Source organism: Salvelinus fontinalis, chromosome 17 (assembly GCF_029448725.1).
Source record: "Salvelinus fontinalis isolate EN_2023a chromosome 17, ASM2944872v1, whole genome shotgun sequence".
Taxonomy (NCBI): domain Eukaryota; kingdom Metazoa; phylum Chordata; class Actinopteri; order Salmoniformes; family Salmonidae; genus Salvelinus; species Salvelinus fontinalis.
This window is the reverse complement of record NC_074681.1, coordinates 3,290,392-3,315,440: the sequence shown is the minus strand read 5'-3', so window position 1 is coordinate 3,315,440 and position 25,049 is coordinate 3,290,392. Positions and strand designations below refer to the sequence as shown.

Sequence of the window (25,049 nt, the reverse complement as noted above, 5' to 3'; positions counted from 1 at the left end):
CACTGGGCCAATTGTCCGCCGCCATATGGGACACCCGGTCACGGCCGGTTGTGACACAGCCTGGGATCAAACCTTAGACCTCTGCGCCACTTTGGAGACCACATCACTGCATTCTTTACCAGAAAGTAGGCTGGCCCCCTTTGAAATCACGTAGGTCTATTCATTGCTCTCTTTTTTATCTATAAAGCTCTCTTACAAAAACTTCCGCCTTACCTAACATCATTAATAACCTTTAGATGTACAAATTACAAGCTCCCAAGTGGAGCGTCACTACAGTCACCCTGGTTCGAATCCAGGCTGTATCACAACCGGCCATGATTGGGAGTCCCATAGGGTGCTGCACAATTGGCCCAGCGTCGTCCGAGTTTGGCCCGGTGTAGGCCGTCATTGTAAATAAGAATTTGTTCTTAACTGACTTGCCTGGTTAAATTAAAAAATACCCGGTCTCAGGGATGGCAAACTCTGGAGACTCATTTGGTCTCCCCCGAGTTATGTCAATCAGCTTTTAGTTTATGTTTTGCAAAATAAAAGGTCAAATACATCAAACATATTAGCAACACTTACATAACACATTCATAAGCATCATATAATCATTTCATAACAACCACATGTCGACAATTTCCTTTGAATAAATTAAGCTTAATTTAGCAATATGAGGTGACTGATAGAGAGTGACTGTGGTAATGCATGTTTTACCACCTTGACAATGTATTTCAGGAACCTGTTCAGGAAATTGAAGCAGGACAGTATTTTGTGTCCAGATATATCTTGCTCTCAGTTCCCAGTCGAAGATAACCATTTCCTTTCCCATCATTTGTTATGGAAATAAGAAGGAGGGAACAAATACATGCAGAGTCTAGTCAATGACTTCATTATAACTACATATATGTTTTGATGCATAACACAAATACATGTTTTAAGGGTCAACTGAGGTTCTTACAGACAACAACTTAAGACTGTCTAGAGCAGGGGCGTCATGCAACACAAAAACCTGGAATCAAAAATGGTTTCTTCAAAGGGTTCTCCTGTGGGGGCATTCGAAGAACCCTTTCAGGTTCTAGATTTCTCAGGTTGTATGTGGTGCACTACTTTTGACCAGAGCCCTATGGCTAAGTGGTGCACTACTTTTGACCAGAGCCCTATGGCTAAGTGGTGCACTACTTTTGACCAGAGCCCTATGGCTAAGTGGTGCACTACTTTTGACCAGAGCCCTATGGCTAAGTGGTGCACTACTTTTGACCAGAGCCCTATGGCTAAGTGGTGCACTACTTTTGACCAGATCCCTATGGCTAAGTGGTGCACTACTTTTGACCAGAGCCCTATGGCTAAGTGGTGCACTACATATGGAATAGGGTACCATTTGGGACTGACACATGTAGTCAGACTCAGAAGGCTGTTGTTGACAGAGGCTGTCTGACAACTAAAACAACAGGGTCAGGGTTCAGTCTGATAAGAGCCGTGTGAAGGTCTCTCTCTCTTTTATCATGTACAATCATATTTGTAGCTCAGCCTAGTTTTTGTCATCCTGCCAAGTCCACAGTGCCATGAAGTGCGTGTCTTGGAGAAGATAGATATGCGGGGAAGGGGAAGGAAAGGGGAGGACCTTCATGGCAGGTCTGTTCTGTCCAACCTTCACAGTTCCCAACCTTTCCCTGACGGAACAAAGTCAGCAGGCATGTCTCCCAGAGGTCCTCTGCTCTCCTGGCAGCATCCCACATGGCATCCTATCCCCTACACACAGTAGTGCACTACAGGGCCCTGGTCAAATGTAGGGGACAATATAGGGATAAGGGTGCCATTTGGGACTCAGACTTTGTCCAAGCGGCAGTGCGGTGGGTGGGACACACCCATCCCAGTGTTAATGGTCAACCCAATCAAGCTGGCCGGCAGGAGGGAAGAGGGAAGGGCGCAGCCAGTCTGGAGGTCGACGTATAGAACAAGGGAACAGCAGAGGGGAGAGACAAAGACCCTTTCACACCAAGCTGCCTGACAGAAACAACAATAAAGTTCACAGAGTGATTCATATGGGGACTCCGCCAGGGCGCCACTGCGTTCCGCACTGCCCCGTCAGGAAGAGGTAATACCCTCCATCCTCTCCACCCTCTGTCCGAGTATGACGTCCTCTTCCACCTTGCCGGCTTCCTCTCTGGACCGTCCGGAAGAAAGATTCCTTCCTGCAGCCCTTTTCTAGCGTTCCTCCATCTGGACTGATGGATGCTGGGGCTTTGAGGGGATAATGGACATACACACTGTCAGATACTTCCATAGTAAATGAGTATGTGGGTGTCTGCATGCGTCCATCTGTGCTTGTGTGCGTGTCCGGTACGTGCGTGTCCATTGTGTGCATGTCCGGTAAGTGTGTGTCCGGTGTGTGCGTGTGTGGACCCGAGCCAATTCCAAAATTTGGAGGCATTCTTCCAGTCTCGGGCTCCTTAATCTGGAGCTGGGAGCTAAATCTGCTATGACATCATCTCTGCATCACAATACATTCCTGCAGGTCTGCCCAGTCACATCTATTATTTAATCCTGACACAGAGGGACAAATAATGCTTCTTTTTTTTTACAGTCACTTTATTTGCACGTTAGAAATAAATCCTTTTTCATTTGCACCTTTGAAATACATAATTTTTCATTTGCGCCTTAGAAATGCAAACTTTTTCATTTTCACTGTAGAAATAAATCATTTTTCATTTGCGCCTTAGAAGTATAAACACTTCTGTAAAGATGCACTTGTTAAAACATGTTACTCTCTTAACCTTGCCAGACAATTATCAGATCCATTGTAACAGAGAGTTGTGTGACCAAGAGCTCAGGGAAACGGAGACCTCTGTTTATGTGTTGATTTGCGATATCGGGATCGACGGACAACATCTGTACCCAATGTCATTAAATTCACCATTTATTCATATTGAATATCACATGGAAGAGATCCAGAATATTTTATCTGGAGATGTTCCTTTGAAAGAATTTGAAGTAACTGTAAACTTTGACAACTGTCTGTGCTGTGCCAATGTATCTTCTTTCAGCTCACCAACCGTCCACCCATTCTGATGACTAATTAGACTAGATGATTTCAGACCTCGTACCGTCCATCCATTCAGATGACTAATTAGACTAGATGATTTCAGACCCCGTACCGTCCATCCATTCCGATGACTAATTAGACTAGATGATTTCAGACCTCGTACCGTCCACCCATTCCGATGACTAATTAGACTAGATGATTTCACACCCCGTACCGTCCATCCATTCTGATGACTAATTAGACTAGATGATTTCACACCCCGTACCGTCCACCCATTCCGATGACTAATTAGACTAGATGATTTCACACCCCGTACCGTCCATCCATTCTGATGACTAATTAGACTAGATGATTTCACACCCCGTACCGTCCACCCATTCAGATGACTAATTAGACTAGATGATTTCAGACCCCTTACCGTCCACCCATTCTGATGACTAATTAGACTAGTGTCACGTTCCTGACCTATTTCTGTTAGTTTGTTGTATGTGTTAGTTGGTCAGGACGTGAGTTTGGGTGGGCATTCTATGTTTTCTGTTTCTGTGTTGGTTTATTGGGTTGCCTGGTATGGCTCTTAATTAGAGGCAGGTGTTTGGCGTTCCTCTAATTAAGAGTCATATTTAGGTAGGCGTTGTCACAGTGTTCGTTGTGGGTGATTGTCTTCCGTGTCTGTGTCTGTACACCACGCGGGACTGTTTACGGTTTGTTGGATTTGTGTAGCCTATGTTTCCTATTCGTGCGTTCTTCTTGTTTTATGTAAGTTCGTCGTCTAGGTCTGTCTACACCGTTTGTTGTTTTTGTTAGTTTAGTCAAGTTCGTGTTTTCTTTAATAAATTATGTGTTCAAACTCCACTGCGCCTTGGTTCGATCACTACTCCTCCTTTTCGGGTGAAGAGGAGGAGGACCGTCGTTACAACTAGATGATTTCAGACCCCGTACCGTCCATCCATTCCGATGACTAATTAGACTAGATGATTTCACACCCCGTGTCAATATCATATCCAGATCCAGATCCAGACAGACTCAGGTTACCTCCCAAATGGCACCCTATTCCCGAGACAGCGCACTACTACCCATAGGGCTCTGATCAAACGTAGTGCACTACTACCCATAGGACTCTGATCAAATGTAGTGCACTACTACCCATAGGGCTCTGATCAAACGTAGTGCACTACTACCCATAGGGCTCTGATCAAACGTAGTGCACTACTACCCATAGGACTCTGATCAAACGTAGTGCACTACTACCCGTAGGACTCTGATCAAACGTAGTGCACTACTACCCGTAGGGCTCTGATAAAACGTAGTGCACTACTACCCGTAGGACTCTGATCAAACGTAGTGCACTACTACCCATAGGGCTCTGATCAAACGTAGTGCACTACTACCCGTAGGGCTCTGATCAAACGTAGTGCACTACTACCCATAGGGCTCTGATCAAACGTAGTACACTACTACCCGTAGGGCTCTGATCAAACGTAGTGCACTACTACCCATAGGGCTCTGATCAAACGTAGTGCACTACTACCCATAGGACTCTGATCAAACGTAGTGCACTACTACCCATAGGGCTCTGATCAAACGTAGTGCACTACTACCCATAGGACTCTGATCAAACGTAGTGCACTACTACCCATAGGGCTCTGATCAAACGTAGTGCACTACTACCCATAGGGCTCTGATCAAACGTAGTGCACTACTACCCATAGGGCTCTGATCAAACGTAGTGCACTACTACCCATAGGGCTCTGATCAAACGTAGTGCACTACTACCCATAGGACTCTGATCAAACATAGTGCACTACTACCCATAGGACTCTGATCAAACGTAGTGCACTACTACCCATAGGACTCTGATCAAACGTAGTGCACTACTACCCATAGGACTCTGATCAAACGTAGTGCACTATGATGTGAATAGGGTGCCGTTTTTTTGATGATGCAGCCTCAGTCCATCATCATAGAGTATGAAGGCCTAAATGAGGCCAATGACAGGATTAAGACTAAGACTCTTACTAGTATCCATCTCAGAGACTCCCTTCAAGTCCACGTTACCGCCACATACCACCTGCTGCTGTAGATAGCAGACAGTCCTATCAGGCTGCCGTGCCTACGTCGGCATTGCATACTGATATGCTAGGTGTGTGTGTGGACATACCACCCCAGACACCCTGGTATACCAGAGAGAATAATCCTCAACATGTAGAGGATAAAAGGCCACTCAAAGAGATACTGGTCACCTCAGGTGTGACAAACTCTAAACCCAGATTGTCCCTCAACAACCCTACGGAGGCTTGGGTTTGTTTCATCAACTGTCATTTTCACTAAACCACTTAGTACTGTAGTAAACGGTAAATGTGTCTGATGTGTGTTTTTGCATTTAGTTGTACTATTTCCCCTCACGCTATTTAATAATTTTATTGATATGCCACACCTGTCAGGTGGATGGATTATCTTGGGAAAGGAGAAATGCTCACTAACAGGGATGTAAACATATTTGTGCACAAAATTAGAGAGAAATAAGCTTTTTTTGCTTATGAAACATTTCTGGGATCTTTTATTTCAGCTCATGAAACATGGGACCAACACTTTACATGTTGCGTTTATATTTTGTTCAGTGTACATATTATCCATGGCATTTTGAATGCACAGTGATACCGTGACGAGATCCTGAGGCCCATTGTCGTGCCATTCATCCACCACCATCACCTCATGTTTCAGCATGATAATACACAGCCCCATGTCACAAGGATCTGTACACAATTCCTGGATGCTGAAAATGTCCCAGTTCTTCCATGGCCTGCATACTCACCAGACCAGTCACCCATTGAGCTCGCTCGACGTGTAAGACAGCGTGTTCTAGTTCACGCCAATATCCAACAACTTCGCACAGCCATTGAAGAGGAGTGGGACAACATTCCACAATCAACAGCCTGATCAACTCTATGTGAAGGAGATGTGTCACGCTGCATGAGGCAAATGGTGGTCAGATACTGACTGGTTTTCTGATCCACGCTCCTACCTTTTATTTAAAGGTATCTGTGACCAACAGATGCATATCTGTATTCCCAGTCATGTGAAATCCATAAATTAGGACCTAATTTATTTATTACAATTGACGGATTTCTTTATATGAACTATAACAGTGAAATCATTGAAATTTTTGCATGTTGTGTTTATATTTTTATTCAGTATAGTAAGACAGTTTCAGTTTATTCAGTATAGTAAGACAAAAATAATGGGGTTCCAAAAAAATGTTCAGTTGCCAGGACAACAATTTCCATCTAGACACCGTTGCCTTAGAGCACACAAAGAGCTATACCCACGTTGGTCTTAACATCAGCACCACAGAAACCTTACAATCTGAGAGGCAAGACGTTTCTTCTACACTATCAAAAGGAACATAACATTTGACATCCCAATTAGGATCTGGCTAAAAAAATACTTCAAATCAGTTATATAACCAATTGGTTATATGGTTGTGAGGTCTGGGGTCCACTCACCAACCAATAATTCACAAAATGGGACAAACACCAAATTGAGACTAATTTATGCAGAACTCTGCAAAAACATCCCCTGTGTACAATGTAAAACTCAAAATAATGCATGCAAAGTAGAATTAGGGTGACACACGCTAATGATCAAAATCCAGAAAAGAGACGTTAAATTCTACAGCCACCTAAAAGGAAGCGACTCCCAAACATTCCATAATAAAGCCATCACCTACAGACAGATGAACCTGGAGAGGAGTCCCCTTCGCCAGCTGGTACTGAGGCTCTGTTTACAAACACAAACAGACCCCACAGAGCCCCAGGATAGTAATACAATTAGACCCAACCAAATCATGAGAAAACAAGAAAATAGTTGAGATTTGAGCACTAAATGCATCAGGGCATCACATGCATAGGCTTAGGCATCCATTGTGTGATATTAATATATATTTATATATATACATACACACACATACAGTTCACGTCGGAAGTTTACATACACTTAGGTTGGAATCATTAAAACTCGTTTTTCAACCACTCCACAAATTTGTTGTTAACAAACTATAGTTTTGGCAAGACAGTTAGGATCTACTTTGTGCATGACACAGATTATTTCACTTATAATTCACTGTATCACAATTCCAATGGATCAGAAGTTTACATACACTAAGTTGACTGTGCCTTTAAACGGCTTGGAAAATTCCAGAAAATTATGTCATGGCTTTAGAAGCTTCTGATAGGCTAATTGACATTATTTGAGTCAATTGGAGGTGTACCTGTGGATGTATTTCAAGGCCTACCTTCAAACTCATTGCCTCTTTGCTTGACATCATGGGAAAATCAAAAGAAATCAGCCAAGAAATTGTAGACCTCCACAAGTCTGGTTCATCCTTGGGAGCAATTTCCAAATGCCTGAAGGTACCACGTTCATCTGTACAAACAATAGTACGCAAGTATAAACACCATGGGACCACGCAGCCGTCACACCACTCAGGAAAGAGACGCGCTCTGTCTCCTAGAGATGAACGTACTTTGGTGCGAAAAGTGCAAATCAATCCCAGAACAACAGCAAAGGACCTTGTGAAATGCTGGAGGAAACAGGTACAAAAGTATCTATATCCACAATAAAACGAGTCCCATATCTACATAACCTGAAAGGCCGCTCAGAAAGGAAGAAGCCACTGCTCCAAAACGGTCATAAAAAAAAGCCAGACTACGGTTAGCAACTGTACATACTTTTTGGAGATATGTCCTCTGGTTTGATGAAACAAAAATAGAACTGTTTGGCCAAAATGACCATCGTTATGTTTGGAGGAAAAAGGGGGATGCTTGCAAGCCGAAGAACACCATCCCAACTGTGAAGCACGGGGGTGGCAGCATCATGTTGTGGGGGTGGTTTGCTGCAGGAGGGACTGGTGCACTTCACAAAATAGATGGCATCATGAGGGAGGAAAAGTATGTGGATATCTTGAAGAAACATCTCAAGACACCAGTCAGGAAGTTAAAGCTTGGCCGCAAATGGGTCATCCAAATGGCCAATGACCCCAAGCATACTTCTAAAGTTGTGACTAAATGGCTTAAGGACAACAACGTCAAAGTATTGGAGTGGCCATCACAAAGCCCTGACCTCAATCCTATAGAAAATTTGTGGGCAGAACTGAAAAAGTGTGTGCGAGCAAGAACAAACCTGACTCAGTTACACCAGCTCTGTCAGGAGGAATGGGCCAAAATTCACCCAACTTATTGTGGGAAGCTTGTGGAAGGCTACCCGAAAAGTTTGACCCAAGTCAAACAATTTAAAAGGCAATGCTACCAACTACTAATTGAGTGTATGTAAACATCTGACCCCACTGGGAATGTGATGAAATAAATAAAAGCTCAAATAAGTAATTATCTTAATTCTGACATTTCACATTCTTAAAATAAAGTGGTGATCCTAACTGACCTAAGACAGGGAATGTTTACTAGGATAACACATTTGATGTTTACTAACTAACACATTTGAAATCATGTAGTAACTATAAAAAAGTGTTAAACAAATCAAAATATATTATATATTTGAGATTCTTCAAAGTAGCCACCCTTTGCCTTGATGACAGCTTTAAACACGCTTGGCATTCTCTCAACCAGCTTCACAAGGTAGTCACCTGGAATACATTTAAATTTCAACAGGCATGCCTTCTTAAAACGTTCATTTGTGGAATTTCTTTCCTTCTTAATGCGTTTGAGCCAATCAGTTGCGTTGTGACGTACATATACGGTTCCTTCGGAAAGTATTCACTTTTTCCACATATTGTTGTTACAGCCTTATTCTAAAATGTATCAAATAGTTGTTTCCCTCAATCTACACACAAAGCATAAACCGGTTGAATTTTTGCAAATTTATAAAAAATTAAAAACTGAAATATCACATTTACTTTAGTATTCAGACCTTTTACTCAGTTGTTGTTAAAGACCCTTTGGTAGCGATTACAGCAGAGTCTTCTTGGGTATGATGCTACAAGCTCAGCACACCTGTATTTGGGGAGTTTCTCCCATTCTTCTCTGCAGATCCTCTCAAGCTCTGTTAGGTTGGATGGGGAGCGTTGCTGCACAGTTATTTTCAGGTCTTTCCAGAGATGTTTGATCGGGTTCAAGTCAGGGCTCTGGCTGGGCCACTTAAGAACATTTAGAGACTTATCCCGAAGCCATTCCTGCGTTTTCTTGGCTGTGTGCTTAGGGTCATTGTCCTGAAGGAAGGTGAACCTTAGGACCTCAGACTGGGGCTGAGTGCTCTGAAGCAGGTTTTCATCAAGGATCTCTCTGTACTTTGCTACGATAATCTTTGCCTCGATCCTGACTAGTCTCCCAGTCCCAGCTGCTGAAAAACATCCCCAAAGCATGATGCTGCCATCACCATGCTTCACCGTAGGGATGGTGCCAGGTTTACTCCAGAGGTGACGCTTGGTATTCAGGCCAAAGAGTTCAATCTTGGTTTCATCAGACGAGAGAATCTTGTTTTTCATGGTCTGAGAATCTTCAGGTGCCGTTTGGCAAACTCCAAGCGGGCTGTCATGTGCATTTTACTGAGGAGTGGCTTCTATCTGGCCACTCTACCATAAAGGCCTGATTGGTGGAGTGCTGCAGAGATGGTTGTCCTTCTGGAAGGTTCTCCCATCTCCACAGAGGAACTCTCAAGCTCTGTCAGAGTGACCATTGGGTTCTTGGTCACCTCCCTGACCAAGGCCCTTCTCCCCCGATTGATCAGTTTGGCCAGGCAGCCAGCTCTAGGAAGAATCTTGGAGGTTCCAAACTTCCTCCATTTAAGATTGATGGAGGCCACTTTGTTCTTGGAGACCTTCAATGCTGCAGAAAAGTTTTGGTACCCTTCCCCAGATCTGAGCTCTACTGACAATTCCATCGAACTCATGGCTTGGTTTTTGCTGTACTGTCAACTGTGGGACCTTATATTGACAGGTGTGTGCCTTTCCAAATCATGTCCAATCAATTGCATTTCCCACAGATGGACTCCAATCAAGTTGTAGAATCATCTCAAGGATAATCAATGGAAACAGGATGCACCTGAGCTCAATTTCAAGTCTCATAGCAAAGGGAATACATATGTAAATAAAGTATTTCTGTTTTTATTTTTAATACATTTGCAAATTGCTTTGTCATTATGGGGTATTGTGTGTAGATTGCTGATATATTTTTTAAATACATTTTCTTGAATAAGGCTGTAACGCAACAAAATGTGGAAAAAGTCAAAGGGTCTGAATACTTTCTGAATGCACTGTTTATTTGTATGTATGTATATACACAAAGGAAGAGAAGTTGAGGCCTAGCGAGAGAGAGAAACACGGAGACATGCGGGCGGCATGCTACCACACAGACATGCATTTCTTTATCCTTGCCCGATAGGCTACTGCGTACAGATATAGGCGTCTGGGATGCTAATTCATACATTTTTCTATCGTAATATTTTGTATAAGGATTATATTGTCAGATTATAGGAGTATCTCTGATAGGCCTAAAACATGCTTCCTCACCTCAAGTTAACCCCCCGCATCTTCCCACGGTTATGCCTGACCACTGTGACTGACCCCAAACTTAAGAAAAGCTTTGACTATGTACAGACTCAGTGACCATAGTCTTGCTTTGAGCGAGGCCACCATAGGCTGTCGAGGGAGGACAGGCTGTGCGCCCACTGCCCACAAAATGAGGTTGAACCTGAGCTGTACTTCCTAAGATCCTGCCAAATGTGACCCCATTACAGACACATATCTGTTAATTTATTTTCCCTTTCATACTTAAACTATTTGCACATTGTTACAACACTAGACAATATTATAACAATAGAAATACCTATTCTTTTGAAACTTAATTTCTTATTATTTCATTTTTGTTTATTTTCTCTCCCTCTCATAGACTCAATGAGAGAATGTTAGAGGTTAGTTTGCCCACCTCACACTGCTGCCACCTTGTGGCTCAACTTGTTTATTACTAATACAGGACAGGACAGTGCGTGAGAGGATAGGGCAGGACAGGACAATTCTGATTCATGTTATGGCTCGGACCATGCAGCTACAAAATGTATTTAAAATGAGGACTGGTGAACCGCATGGCACACAGTTTGTTCTTCCAATGTTCAGCCGTCGTCTAGAGACTGGGTGAGCATGCACACTGCCAAGTTCTCTCTGGTCAGGTCACATGACCCTAATGACACCGATTGTCAACGTCCACATATTGACAGACCGTCATGAAAAGTTGCTTTAAGTAGATAGTATGTGATGTATAGGATGTGATGGTCTTAGAGGGCTGCTACATTATCTCAACGTAAACGTTCAGAATTGCACGAACTTCAGTAAAACGGGAAGGGGGAGAGGGTGGGGGGGCAGACCGGTTTATCAACTGCAGCCCCTCATGACGCGTTCAGATTTCTTTGTGGCTCCTACCCGCATCAAAATTGCCCATCCCTGATGTGGGCTATACCCCCACTCTATCTGCGAGCTGCTAGAGCTCACATGCATACCAGTACCAGAGTGGGCACACTTACTATATAACGTAACATTTGTTGTGACATTACCAGCAGTCGAGTAGGAAACCCATTTAACTTGTAGTTTTTAATTCGGCACACTGGAATTAAATCGCAAAAGCAATTTTTATACGCACCGTTTCATCACACATAGTCTTTTACCCGCAATAAATCAATTTGTTGGAAACATCCTCTGGTGGGAAAACCTGCAGATTGTTTTTATGCACATTTTAGAATATTCGCATGAAAATCTGTGGTCAATTGGAAGGAAAACTAGCTACAGACTAAACATTCCTACTAACCGTTAAGATTAAAAAGGGCTCCATCAGTGGTTTCGGAATAATCTCGTAGTAGGAGGGAGGAGGTGCTTTGAAAACAAGAACATCCTCACATTACTACCATAGTAAAATAATTTAACACAAATGAAGAACAGAACGTTCTGTGTTTGTTCTGTCCGCTGAAGCCTGGGTTGTGTTCAGTGGGCATAACATGTAATAAAGCCTGAAACGGAATACAGAGAGGTACAATCTTAGTCCAATAATATACACTGCTCAACAAAAATAAAGGGAACACTTAAACAACACAATGTAACTCCAAGTCAATCACACTTCTGTGAAATCAAACTGTCCACTTAGGAAGCAACACTGATTGACAATACATTTCACATGCTGTTGTGCAAATGGAATAGACAAAAGGTGGAAATTATAGGCAATTAGCAAGACACCCCCAATAAAGGAGTGATTCTGCAGGTGGTGACCACAGACCACTTCTTGTTCCAATGCTTCCTGGCTGATGTTTTGGTCACTTTTGAATGCTGGCGGTGCTCTCACTATAGTGGTAGCATGAGACGGAGTCTACATCCCACACAAGTGGCTCAGGTAGTGCAGTTCATCCAGGATGGCACATCAATGCGAGCTGTGGCAAAAAGGTTTGCTGTGTCTATCAGCGTAGTGTCCAGAGCATGGAGGCGCTACCAGGAGACAGGCCAGTACATCAGGAGACGTGGAGGAGGCCGTAGGAGGGCAACAACCCAGCAGCAGGACCGCTACCCCCGCCTTTGTGCAAGGAGGAGAACTGCCAAAGCCCTGCAAAATGACCTCCAGCAGGCCACAAATGTGCATGTGTCAGCATATGGTCTCACAAGGGCTCTGAGGATCTCATCTCGGTACCTAATGGCAGTCAGGCTACCTCTGGCGAGCACATGGAGGGCTGTGCGGCCCCACAAAGAAATGCCACCCCACACCATGACTGACCCACCGCCAAACCGGTCATGCTGGAGGATGTTGCAGGCAGCAGAACGTTCTCCACGGCGTCTCCAGACTCTGTCACGTCTGTCACATGTGCTCAGTGTGAATCTGCTTTCATCTGTGAAGAGCACAGGGCACCAGTGGTGAATTTGCCAATCTTGGTGTTCTCTGGCAAATGCCAAACGTCCTGCACGGTGTTGGGCTGTAAGCACAACCCCCACCTGTGGACGTCGGGCCCTCATACCACCCTCATGGAGTCTGTTTCCGACCATTTGAGCAGACACATGCACATTTGTGGCCTGCTGGAGGTCATTTTGCAGGGCTCTGGCAGTGCTCCTCCTTGCACAAAGGCGGAGGTAGCGGTCCTGCTGCTGGGTTGTTGCCCTCCTACGGCCTCCTCCACGTCTCCTGATGTACTGGCCTGTCTCCTGGTAGCGCCTCCATGCTCTGGACACTACGCTGATAGACACAGCAAACCTTTTTGCCACAGTTCGCATTGATGTGCCATCCTGGATGAACTGCACTAGCTGAGCCACTTGTGTGGGATGTAGACTCCGTCTCATGCTACCACTATAGTGAGAGCACCGCCAGCATTCAAAAGTGACCAAAACATCAGCCAGGAAGCATAGGAACAAGAAGTGGTCTGTGGTCACCACCTGCAGAATCACTCCTTTATTGGGGGTGTCTTGCTAATTGCCTATAATTTCCACCTTTTGTCTATTCCATTTGCACAACAGCATGTGAAATTTATTGTCAATCAGTGTTGCTTCCTAAGTGGACAGTTTGATTTCACAGAAGTGTGATTGACTTGGAGTTACATTATGTTGTTTAAGTGTTCCCTTTATTTTTTTGAGCAGTGTATATTTTTTTCAATTGCATCAACGTTTTGGTACGATGTGCACTAATAAACACGACCACGTTTCCAGGTCATGTTTTTACATGTAGCTTACTGTATGTGGCAAAAGACAAAGTCAAAACTCAATGTACAATAAATCTTTAATAAATACTTTGCCATTAGATTCCCATGTTTACATGCTATTATTATGATGATCATCCTCCACCGGTCCAGTCACAGAGGGGAGGCTCAGCTCAGGCCACATCGGACTACAAAACAGGAGCGGCCCACAGAACCAAGGTCAGTATGAGAAATATATACTGAACAAAAATGTATAACGCAACATGTAAGTGTTGGTCCCATGTTTCATGAGCTGAAATAAAAGATCCCAGAAATATTCCATACGCACAAAAAACGAATTTCTCTCAAATGTGTTTTCATCCCTGTTAGTGAGCATTTCTCCTTTGCCAAGGTATCCATCCAACTGAGGGGTCAACATTGTGAACAGAGTGCCCCATGGTGACGGTGGGGTTATGGTATTGGCAGGCATAGACTACAGCCAACGAACACAATTGCATTTTTTCTATGGCAATTTGAATGCACAGAGATACCGTGACGAGATCCTGAGGGCCATTGTTCTGCCATTCATCCGCCGCCATCACCTCATGTTTCAGCATGATAAGGTATCTGTGACCAACAGATGCATAGATCTGTATTCCCAGTCATTTGAAATCCATAAATTAGGGCATAATTTATTTATTTCAATTGACTGATTTCCTTAAATGATCTGTAACTCAGTAAAATCTTTGAAACTGTTGCGTTTATATTTTTGTTCAGTATAGTTGCGCCACACTACTGTAGCAAATCAGACCGGTAGGATCCCATCTACTTTTAAGTTAACATACACACTGAGTTTACAAAACATTAGGAACACCTCTTTCCTTGACAGAAGGACCAGGTGAAAACTATGATCCCTTATTGATGTCACTTGTTAAATACACTTCAATCAGTGTAGATGAAGGAGGGGAGACCGGTTAAAGAAGGATTTTTAAGCCTCGAGATCATTGAGACATGGATTGTGTCTGTGTGCCATTCAGAGGGTGAATGGACAAGACAAAAGATTTAAGCGTCTTAGAACAGGGTATGGTAGTAGGTGCCAGGCGCAACAGTTTGTGTCAAGAACTGCAACACTGCTAGTTTTTTTTAATACTCAGTCTCCCGTGTGTATCAGAATGGTCCAACACCCAAAGGACATCCAGCCAACTTGACAACTGTAGGAAGCATTGGAGTCAATATGGGTCAGTATCCCTGTGAAACGCTCTCAACACCTTGTAGAGTCCACGCCCTGACCAAATGAGGCTGTTCTAAGGGCAAAAGGGGGCCCAACTCAATATTAGGAAGATTTTCCTAATGTTTTGCGCACACAACGTCAAGTAAACAAATGTTTGTACATTTACTGAAATACATGTTTGAACTGTAAATGTGTTGTGGCTGGTGCAGAATCAATTGTAATAATTCATGTAGGATCTTAGTCATTGGCTTTACTGGCCTTAAGTGTGTTGTTGGTCCAATTCAATATTTTCTGAGCATTGGCATATCTATTCCCCATGTGGTGTACTACTTTTGACCAGGACCCATAGGGTGCCAGTTAGGACACACAGGTAGAACAGAAAATCAGAGTTAATGGCCTCACTGCTAACCCGGTTGAAATTACAAATAGTAGATTTGGTTGGCATAACAACATGTATTGCTTGGAACATTAAATTATGCTAGTGATGTCATCTATTGATAACATTTAAACAAAATTAACAGCTTATTGTTAAATTGAACTGACCATTGAGAAATTAGTTTTTAAATGCAAAGCTGAACATTCAATAAATCCCCAAAATGTTGAAGAAATCCACAACTAAAAACATTGGAACATCTAAGTGTTAAAAGCTTTAAAAAAAAATTAAGTAGTCAAACAAATTAACAAAAACAAACAAGATTGTGATCATGAAAAAGGAAACTATGACATATATATTATATTACTATCATGCACACGCACCCTCACACATAAGGAGAGCTCTGTTGCGGAAAGACTGATACATGTTTGAGTGTCTTGATGCTGTATTGTTTGTCCTTCATGTTCTCCCTTGTGTTTTTTGTCATAAATAATAATAACATTTTTAAAAAAAATGGCACAAAAAAGTTAATTTGACTAAATAGAAATTCTGAAAATGTCCAACATTTTGACACCAATCAGTTCTATTTTGTTATTTCAATGCACTTGAGGCTCATTTACAAAAAAAAATCTATTGTTTCAAAAGTACAACAGCAAAGATTTACAGTAGTATCTGCAACACCTTTGCAGTCAGACACGGGAGCTAAAACCACATTTGCAGTCTTGTCTAATGCCACACAACATTTAACCTTTACTATCCTACCGCAGAACAACAAATGATATGAATTTTTACTGAACCTAATAATATTACCACAGACCGTTTTATTAACAATATCAGTGCTCACATTGATACCAACATTACAGATAAGGAAACTTATTCACTAAGTATCTTAGAGTAGGAGTGGCTGATCTTGGATCAGGTTGTCCCCCGACCATATAATCATATTCACTATGATCTAACAGGCAACACTGATCCTAGATCAGCACTCAAGACACTTTGTTAATAAAGAACCAGAAACCGTCTATGGTAAAGTTGTTAACAGAACTACAGTCATGCCAGTCTGTGTGTTAACTACGGTTGTTAACAGAACTAAAGTCATGCCAGTCTGTGTTAACTACGGTTGTTAACAGAACTAAAGTCATGCCAGTCTGTGTGTTAACTACGGTTGTTAACAGAACTACAGTCATGCCAGCCTGTGTTAACTACAGTTGTTAACAGAACTAAAGTCATGCCAGTCTGTGTGTTAACTACAGTTGTTAACAGAACTAGTCATGCCAGTCTGTGTTAACTACGGTTGTTAACAGAACTAAAGTCATGCCAGTCTGTGTGTTAACTACGGTTGTTAACAGAACTAATGTCATGCCAGTCTGTGTGTTAACTACGGTTGTTAACAGAACTAAAGTCATGCCAGCCTGTGTGTTAACTACGGTTGTTAACAGAACTAAAGTCATGCCAGCCTGTGTGTTAACTACGGTTGTTAACAGAACTAAAGTCATGCCAGTCTGTGTTAACTACGGTTGTTAACAGAACTAAAGTCATGCCAGTCTGTTAACTACGGTTGTTAACAGAACTAAAGTCATGCCAGTCTGTTAACTACGGTTGTTAACAGAACTAAAGTCATGCCAGTCTGTTAACTACGGTTGTTAACAGAACTAAAGTCATGCCAGTCTGTGTGTTAACTACGGTTGTTAACAGAACTAAAGTCATGCCAGTCTGTGTTAACTACGGTTGTTAACAGAACTAAAGTCATGCCAGTCTGTGTTAACTACGGTTGTTAACAGAACTAAAGTCATGCCAGTCTGTTAACTACGGTTGTTAACATAACTACAGTCATGCCAGTCTGTGTGTTAACTACGGTTGTGCCTAGATTCACATGGAAGAGGGTTGTGAGGAGTTGAATTAGAAAACAAGACTAAAATGACTTAAGGCTCCAATAGCAGCGAAAGCAACAATTACAGACCCACCTCAGACAACAGTCTTCATACAGGTTGTTGTAATATATTAAATATGAAGACAACATCACTTCCAAGGCAACCCTAGCCTTAAGTGATGAAAACAGGAAACATACCCAACCCAAAAGGTCCTGTACTGTCTGTCTGCTAGTCTAATGGAACAGACGACAGGAAGGTAAACATGGGAAAACTAAAGTGGTTTACACACAACTCAGCTAAATGTGATATTCAAATGGAATGGAGCTGGGTCAGTCAAATGCTAGGTTCAACTCCCTGTGGAAAAATCGTTAAAGGTTGATGTCTATTGTGCTGTCCCCATCTGGATGGGTAACGGTTCTTAGATGGATCTTCAGAGGCTCTCAAGTTCTACAGTGTTTTCCTCCCAAATGGCACCCCATTCCCTTTATAGTGCACCAGAAGCTGGTCAAAAGTAGGGCACTATAAAGGCAATGGGGGGCCATTTTGGAGGCATACAGTAACTTCTCTCCCAGCTTTGGACACACACACACAGAGGAAGACCTGCTTTCTCGTCTGCCACATTAAGACAATAAAATCAGTCACAACAGAAGTTTGGTAGCTTGTAAACTGGCCAGCAGAACTGACTCTCTAAGGGAAAGAACAGTTGTTGTCAGAGTGGGTTGCTTGGCTACATTGGTTGCATCACAAACAGTACCCTATTCCCTAGTGGTCCCTGGTCAAAAGAAGTGCACTATATAGGGACTAGGGTGCCATTTTGGACCAATAATTCACACAGAGCTTAGTAACAGTTCAGATAACCTTGGACCTTCACGCCAACCAGATCCCGCCCATGTGGGACAGATGGGTGTGCTGCATTGCTCTCTGGCAGGAACTCTACATTCCCACCTCCTTTTTCCTCTTCCTGCTTCTCAAGACTCTCAGGGCAGAGATCAGCTCAACCGAGAGAGTCTCACTCACACACACAACTCAGCTGCTTCAGATAAACCACAGCCCACGAGGTGTTCAGACACAGACACACATCTTCCCTGCCCGAAGAAGAGGCCACTCATCTGGGTACGCGTGTGACAGTAATGGTTCACTTGTTTGGGCTCAGGGGGAGCAAGTGTGGAGTTTGTGCCCCCAGGCTGGCGTTATACACAGCTGCCATCCAGTAGCAGCTCCTTGCCCTCAGCCCCACTACTGGGAGGGCTGTGTGAGTGGCTCTGGGCCCCGTTGTTGTGTTTCTTGTAGCCTCCCGGCCGGACCCCCGGGCCACTGTGCTCTGGGATGAACAGGGCTACTAACAGAGAGAGCAGTACGGAGCACGCCCCGAACAGGAAGGGAGGGCCGGGGATGATGGAACTCTGGAGGAAGAGAGGGAGGGGGCAGAGAAACTGATGATTAATGGGGAGGGTCTTTGTGAAAGGGGGATGTGTGTGTTTTAGTAAAGTGCCCAACAACAGTTCCTTCAGTCAGATGTACAGTAGGTAGGAGATTATGAATGGAGTGTCTAAAGGCTGAGACCTCCATGTTCTTATAGGCGAGTGACGCCATGATATCAAAACAGTTGGATCTAAATAGTGTCTGAATATATACTCCTATACCGTTGTCTCTCAGTCCTGTCCCATACACTCCTCCACGGTCTCACCTCGTCAGTGGGGTTGGCCGTGTGTGTGTGTGTGTGTGTGTGTGTGTGTGTGTGTGTGTGTCCTCTATCCTCAAAGGTCTCACCTCATCAGCAGGGTTGGCCATGTTAGGTTTGGGTTCTTTCCCAGGGCTGTCTACAGCGTCCAGATCAGTCAGCTCCACATGGAACAGGTAGAATATAAAGCCATAGAAGGCCGGGCCGAGCCCGTTACACAGACCACGGATACCTGTTATCACCCCCTGGACAACACCTAGGAGACGGATACAAAGACATTCAATCAAGATGCACTTTGTTAGGGCTGGGTGGTCGACCCCATGTTACTAAATACCAGTATTGATGCATGGATCAGTTTGGGTTTTTCCTTTGCATACCGCTATTTCAATGTTTGGTTTGTTACATGTAAAATAAATGTAATAACTGAGTAAACAAAATCAAATGATGGTAATCGTCTGTTCCTACCAGCAGTAAGAGGGCGCTGACAGTCTGTTCCTACCAGCAGTAAGAGGGCGCTGACAGTCTGTTCCTACCAGCAGCAAGAGGGCGCTGACAGTCGTCTGTTCCTACCAGCAGCAAGAGGGCGCTGACAGTCGTCTGTTCCTACCAGCAGCAAGAGGGCGCTGACAGTCGTCTGTTCCTACCAGCAGCAAGAGGGCGCTGACAGTCGTCTGTTCCTACCAGCAGCAAGAGGGCGCTGACAGTCGTCTGTTCCTACCAGCAGCAAGAGGGCGCTGACAGTCGTCTGTTCCTACCAGCAGCAAGAGGGCGCTGACAGTCGTCTGTTCCTACCAGCAGCAAGAGGGCGCTGACAGTCGTCTGTTCCTACCAGCAGCAAGAGGGCGCTGACAGTCGTCTGTTCCTACCAGCAGCAAGAAGGCGCTGACAGTCGTCTGTTCCTACCAGCAGTAAGAGGGCGCTGACAGTCGTCTGTTCCTACCATCAGCAAGAGAGCGCTGACAGTCGTCTGTTCCTACCAGCAGCAAGAGGGCGCTGACAGTCGTCTGTTCCTACCAGCAGCAAGAGGGCGCTGACAGTCGTCTGTTCCTACCAGCAGCAAGAGGGCGCTGACAGTCGTCTGTTCCTACCAGCAGCAAGAGGGCGCTGACAGTCGTCTGTTCCTACCAGCAGCAAGAGGGCGCTGACAGTCGTCTGTTCCTACCAGCAGCAAGAGGGCGCTGACAGTCGTCTGTTCCTACCAGCAGCAAGAGGGCGCTGACAGTCGTCTGTTCCTACCAGCAGCAAGAGGGCGCTGACAGTCGTCTGTTCCTACCAGCAGCAAGAAGGCGCTGACAGTCGTCTGTTCCTACCAGCAGTAAGAGGGCGCTGACAGTCGTCTGTTCCGACCATCAGCAAGAGAGCGCTGACAGTCGTCTGTTCCTACCAGCAGTAAGAGGGCACTGACAGTCGTCTGTTCCTACCAGCAGCAAGAGGGCGCTGACAGTCGTCTGTTCCTACCAGCAGCAAGAGGGCGCTGACAGTCGTCTGTTCCTACCAGCAGCAAGAGGGCGCTGACAGTCGTCTGTTCCTACCAGCAGCAAGAGGGCGCTGACAGTCGTCTGTTCCTACCAGCAGCAAGAGGGCGCTGACAGTCGTCTGTTCCTACCAGCAGCAAGAGGGCGCTGACAGTCGTCTGTTCCTACCAGCAGCAAGAGGGCGCTGACAGTCGTCTGTTCCTACCAGAAGCAAGAGGGCGCTGACAGTCGTCTGTTCCTACCAGAAGCAAGAGGGCGCTGACAGTCGTCTGTTCCTACCAGCAGCAAGAGGGCGCTGACAGTCGTCTGTTCCTATCAGCAGCAAGAGGGCGCTGACAGTCGTCTGTTCCTACCAGCAGCAAGAGGGCGCTGACAGTCGTCTGTTCCTACCAGCAGTAAGAGGGCGCTGACAGTCGTCTGTTCCTACCAGCAGTAAGAGGGCGCTGACAGTCGTCTGTTCCTACCAGCAGTAAGAGGGCACTGACAGTCGTCTGTTCCTACCAGCAGTAAGAGGGCACTGACAGTCGTCTGTTCCTACCAGCAGTAAGAGGGCGCTGACAGTAGACAACCGCTAATCAGCTAGCAAGAGCTTTGGGTGCACATGAACCTTTTCCATGAATAATGCCTGTGAACAGAACATCCCTGGTCATCCCTACTGCCTCTGATCTGGTAGACTCACTAAACAGAGAACATCCCTGGTCATCCCTATTGCCTCTGATCTGGTAGACTCACTAAACAGAGAACATCCCTGGTCATCCCTATTGCCTCTGATCTGGTAGACTCACTAAACGCACATGCTTCGTTTGTAAATGATGTCTCTATGTTGGAGTGCCATCTGGTTTGCTTAATATAAGGAATTTGAAATTAATTTCTAAATTTACTTTTGATACTTCAGTATATTTTAAACCAAATACTTTTACTCATGTAGAATTTCACTGGGTGACTTTTACTTGAGTCATTTTCCATTAAGGTATCTTTACTTTTACGCAAGTATGATTGTTGGGTACTTTTTCCACCACTGCCTGTGAGTTGTAACTAGTGGCATAGCACCCCAAAACATATACAGACATTCATTTGTGTTACGGTATTGAAAATCATACCATTGGTATTTGGAAATATCCCCGTATGCGGTATAAACGGTACATCTTCCAAGTCGAGGAAGGACCACACAACATATTGTGTCACTCCAAGTTTACTTCGATATGATGGTTATCAACATGTGTGCGTAAAGGTGTTTCCACCTCTCATAATACCTTTTACCCACACAAAAAAAGATACCATTTTGTCTAGCGTGTTTTGTTTTGTCAGCATTTGGAAAGTTTACAGACAAATTTGCCGTTTCCATCAGGCCTGTCGTGACATTTCTTTATCTGACAGTATAAAACAAAATCAGAGAGCAAGCCTCATTGAAATCACTTATAATTTATGCGTTTCCACAAACTCCTCAGAAAACATAGAACTTTTATTATTATAAAAAATATATATATATATATATATATATATATATATATATATATATATATATATATATATATATATATATATATATATATATATATATATATATATATATATATATACACACTGTCAAAAATGTTGCAATATGATATTTGGGGCATATTGCCCAGCCCAACTTTCCACTACTTCGTTTCCCTATATAACTGACATATTCACTACAATGGTCTTGAATATGTAATGTTGCAATCTTGAGAGCAAGTTTGAGACTAAGGATTGTACATGATCTGGAATAAAACTTCAGATCTGAGAAAGAGGGGGTCTATTTATGATTGGGCAGTCTCATATTGAGGCTAATACAGTTTTTGGTAGCATTAGCTTACCCTGCTGGTCGGGGTCTGCGTTGCGGGACACGATGGCACTGACGGCTGGGAACGTGATGCTAGACATGGCTGCTACCGCTCCTGCTGCCCACATCATCCTGATAGGAGAGAGACAACACACACACACACATCGTTACACACACACACACTAGAGCCCTGCACAAGAGTTGAATTTTAAAGACCGAGCCCTACCCATGCCCCGTGACATTCAGGCTCTACCATACCCAGGCCTGATTGTTTCTGCTAAATTTAAAGCCCGGCCCGAAACCACTTCCTCTGTTAGTAAATCCATTAGGTGCTCTCTAGGTCTGTCACTCTCTCCCTGTGCGCAGGCAGCTCGCCCTGCATGCACTTTGCTAATGGCGGCTCTGTGTCTGTGAGTAGCCATAGCAATGGCTCCACTTGGCCTGCTCAATGAAGAGACATTGTTAGCTATTTTTAAAATCACTCATAACTGACAAAACTCAAGGAGCATTATTTTCTGTGAAATAATTTCTGTTTTATATCTGACGAGGTTGAAGCACTTCTGACACCATGTTGTGATTTTAGTCAGATATGACTGTACTGTGCAGCAGAGCACGTGCACATGGCTCAGCTTCAAAATGTTACTGATCAATTTAGTGATAGAGTCCTGCCCGTAACCTAGATATTGATGAAAAACAGGCCCTACCCGTAACCTAGATATTGATGAGAAAACCAGGCCCTACCCGTAACCTAGATATTGATGAAAAACAGGCCCTACCCGTAACCTAGATATTGATGCGAAAACCAGGCCCTACCCGTAACCTAGATATTGATGAAAAACAGGCCCTACCCAGCCCTAATCCCGATGTATAATGTTGGCGTCTGTTGGGCTTGGGTCAGGTAGCAGTCATCACACACACACGGTGGGAAATTAACTTTAGTCCACCAGGTACATTTAAAAGAAATCGTCCAGCCACTGATTATTTTTAAATCAGCCAAAATATTTTCTGCCATTATTACACCCCAAAAAATATAATGAATGAGCATGTATTACTAGTGTGAAGCAAATGGGGTATATTGCTTAATTTAAGGACCTGCTTAATTTAGGGACCTGGGTCTTTTAACCAATGCATGTTAAAATAAATAATTTAGATACAATAGTAAAACCAGATGAACAGTTCTACAACTGAACATCACTAATCAACAAAGTCCCTTCCCTGCCACAAAATGAGTGATAGGGCTAATGTATTACCCTAGTTCAGAGCTCTAAGCTGACAACGAGTAGATTTTTTTCGCAAAAAATGTTGTGGTGTCCAATTGGTAGTTACAGTCTTCCCTCATCCCTGCAACTCCCGTACGGACTCGGGAGAGGCGAAAGTCGAGAGCCGTGCGTCCTCCGAAACACAACCCAACCAAGCCGCACTGCTTCTTGACACAATGCCCACTTAACCCGGAAGCCAGCCGCACCAATGTGTCGGTGGAAACACTGGCGACCGTGTCAGGGAGCACTGCGCCCGGCCCGCCACAGGAGTTGCTAGTGTGCGATGGGACAAGGACGTCCCTGCCGGCCAAACCCTGGACGACGCTGGGACAATTGTGGGCCGCCCCATGGGTCTCCCGCTCGCGGCCAGCTGCGACAGAGCCTGGACTCGAACCCAGAAACTCTAGTGGAACAGCTAGCAATGTGATGCAGTGCCTTAGACCACTGCGCCACTCAGGAGGCCCCTAGATGATGTGTTCATAAGTAGAAATCTAGAAGCATTAAAGTATGTGTGTTTTAATGATAAGAAATGACTAAAGGTTAATGAATAAAAGTTATGCGCGATCCATGCTCAATTATTAGGTGAGACAAATGTTCAGCTGCCCATTTAAAAAGAAAAATACTAAATCCTATCATTTACAGTGTATATTTTTCGTGAATACATTTTTACATTTGTCGTTATCACAAGGTTGGTAGCAACATATGGATATCGTTTGTGGATATCTGTTGCAACTCAAGTCTACTACAAAACCCACAATGCAATGCTCTCTATGTGCTGGGTAGCTAGCTAGCAAACGTAGCTACACACTAGGGATGTGAAACATTTTGCTTGACATTTTTAAAAAAACAGCCATTTATCAGTTCACAATGCAGAATTATGGTCCTATTACATATGTATGACCGCTAGGGCTGGGCAATTAAGTTGTATACAACTAGTGGGTCTAATCCTGGATGGTGATTGGTTAAAACCGCATTCCAGCCGGTGTCTATTCCACAAGTTACCACCGGCTAAAGCTATGACTTCGAAATGCCTATTTACTCTGTTCCATCTCACTGCGCAATCCACTGTCATCAGCCCAGCCAGGCAATGTATAAACTTGATCTCCACTATAAAAAGCATCTAGACATTATCTCCCATTGCTTTTAGAGTAGCATTTGGTTTTCAACAGCGGAGATTTGTAGAAACCTTGCGGTCTGTCTCTGATATTTGCAACATCGTTTTAATATTCAAATTCAATCTCCAGCTGTCCAATAGTAATGAAAGTTTCAGGAGTTGGGAAGAAAGACAGGCAGGCAGCATTTCTTAGCCAGTCGAAATCATGAATGAGCCAGCATAATTTTTATGGATATATACAAAGAAATGTCAATAGAAAACAGGTAAAATTAAACTAAAACGTCATTGCAGCTTCAGTTGTTGGCTAGTTCCTCAGAACAACAGAGTCATAAGAGAGTACATTTTCTATGCCAGGTAAAATCGCGCTTCATTAGCTCATTGTTATGAATGTATCCAAATGAATGTCACTAGAAACTGCTTAAAAAAACACAAATGTAGCTACTTTGTTGTTATTCTGGCTGCACTGGCTGACGTGAATAAGTTAGCCGTAGTTGGCAAAGTGCAATAAAATATATATAAAAATAAAATATATATAAAATCGGTAGAACATCAACCAGAGAAGCACAAAA

At 43.8% G+C, this 25,049-nt stretch overlaps 1 protein-coding gene across 1 annotated transcript in view; it reads right to left on the bottom strand.

Moving 5' to 3' along the window:
- Positions 1–13,755: 13,755 nt before the first annotated feature.
- Positions 13,756–25,049, bottom strand: part of LOC129813578 (hippocampus abundant transcript 1 protein-like) — a 43,546-nt gene continuing 32,252 nt past the window's right edge. The window contains exons 10-12 of the mRNA XM_055865900.1: positions 22,142–22,239; positions 18,918–19,084; positions 13,756–18,550 (exon numbers count right to left, since the gene is read on the bottom strand). Of these exons, the coding sequence (XP_055721875.1) occupies positions 18,338–18,550; positions 18,918–19,084; positions 22,142–22,239 (478 nt within the window). The 3' untranslated portion in view covers positions 13,756–18,337. The remainder of the gene's footprint in view (positions 18,551–18,917; positions 19,085–22,141; positions 22,240–25,049) is intronic.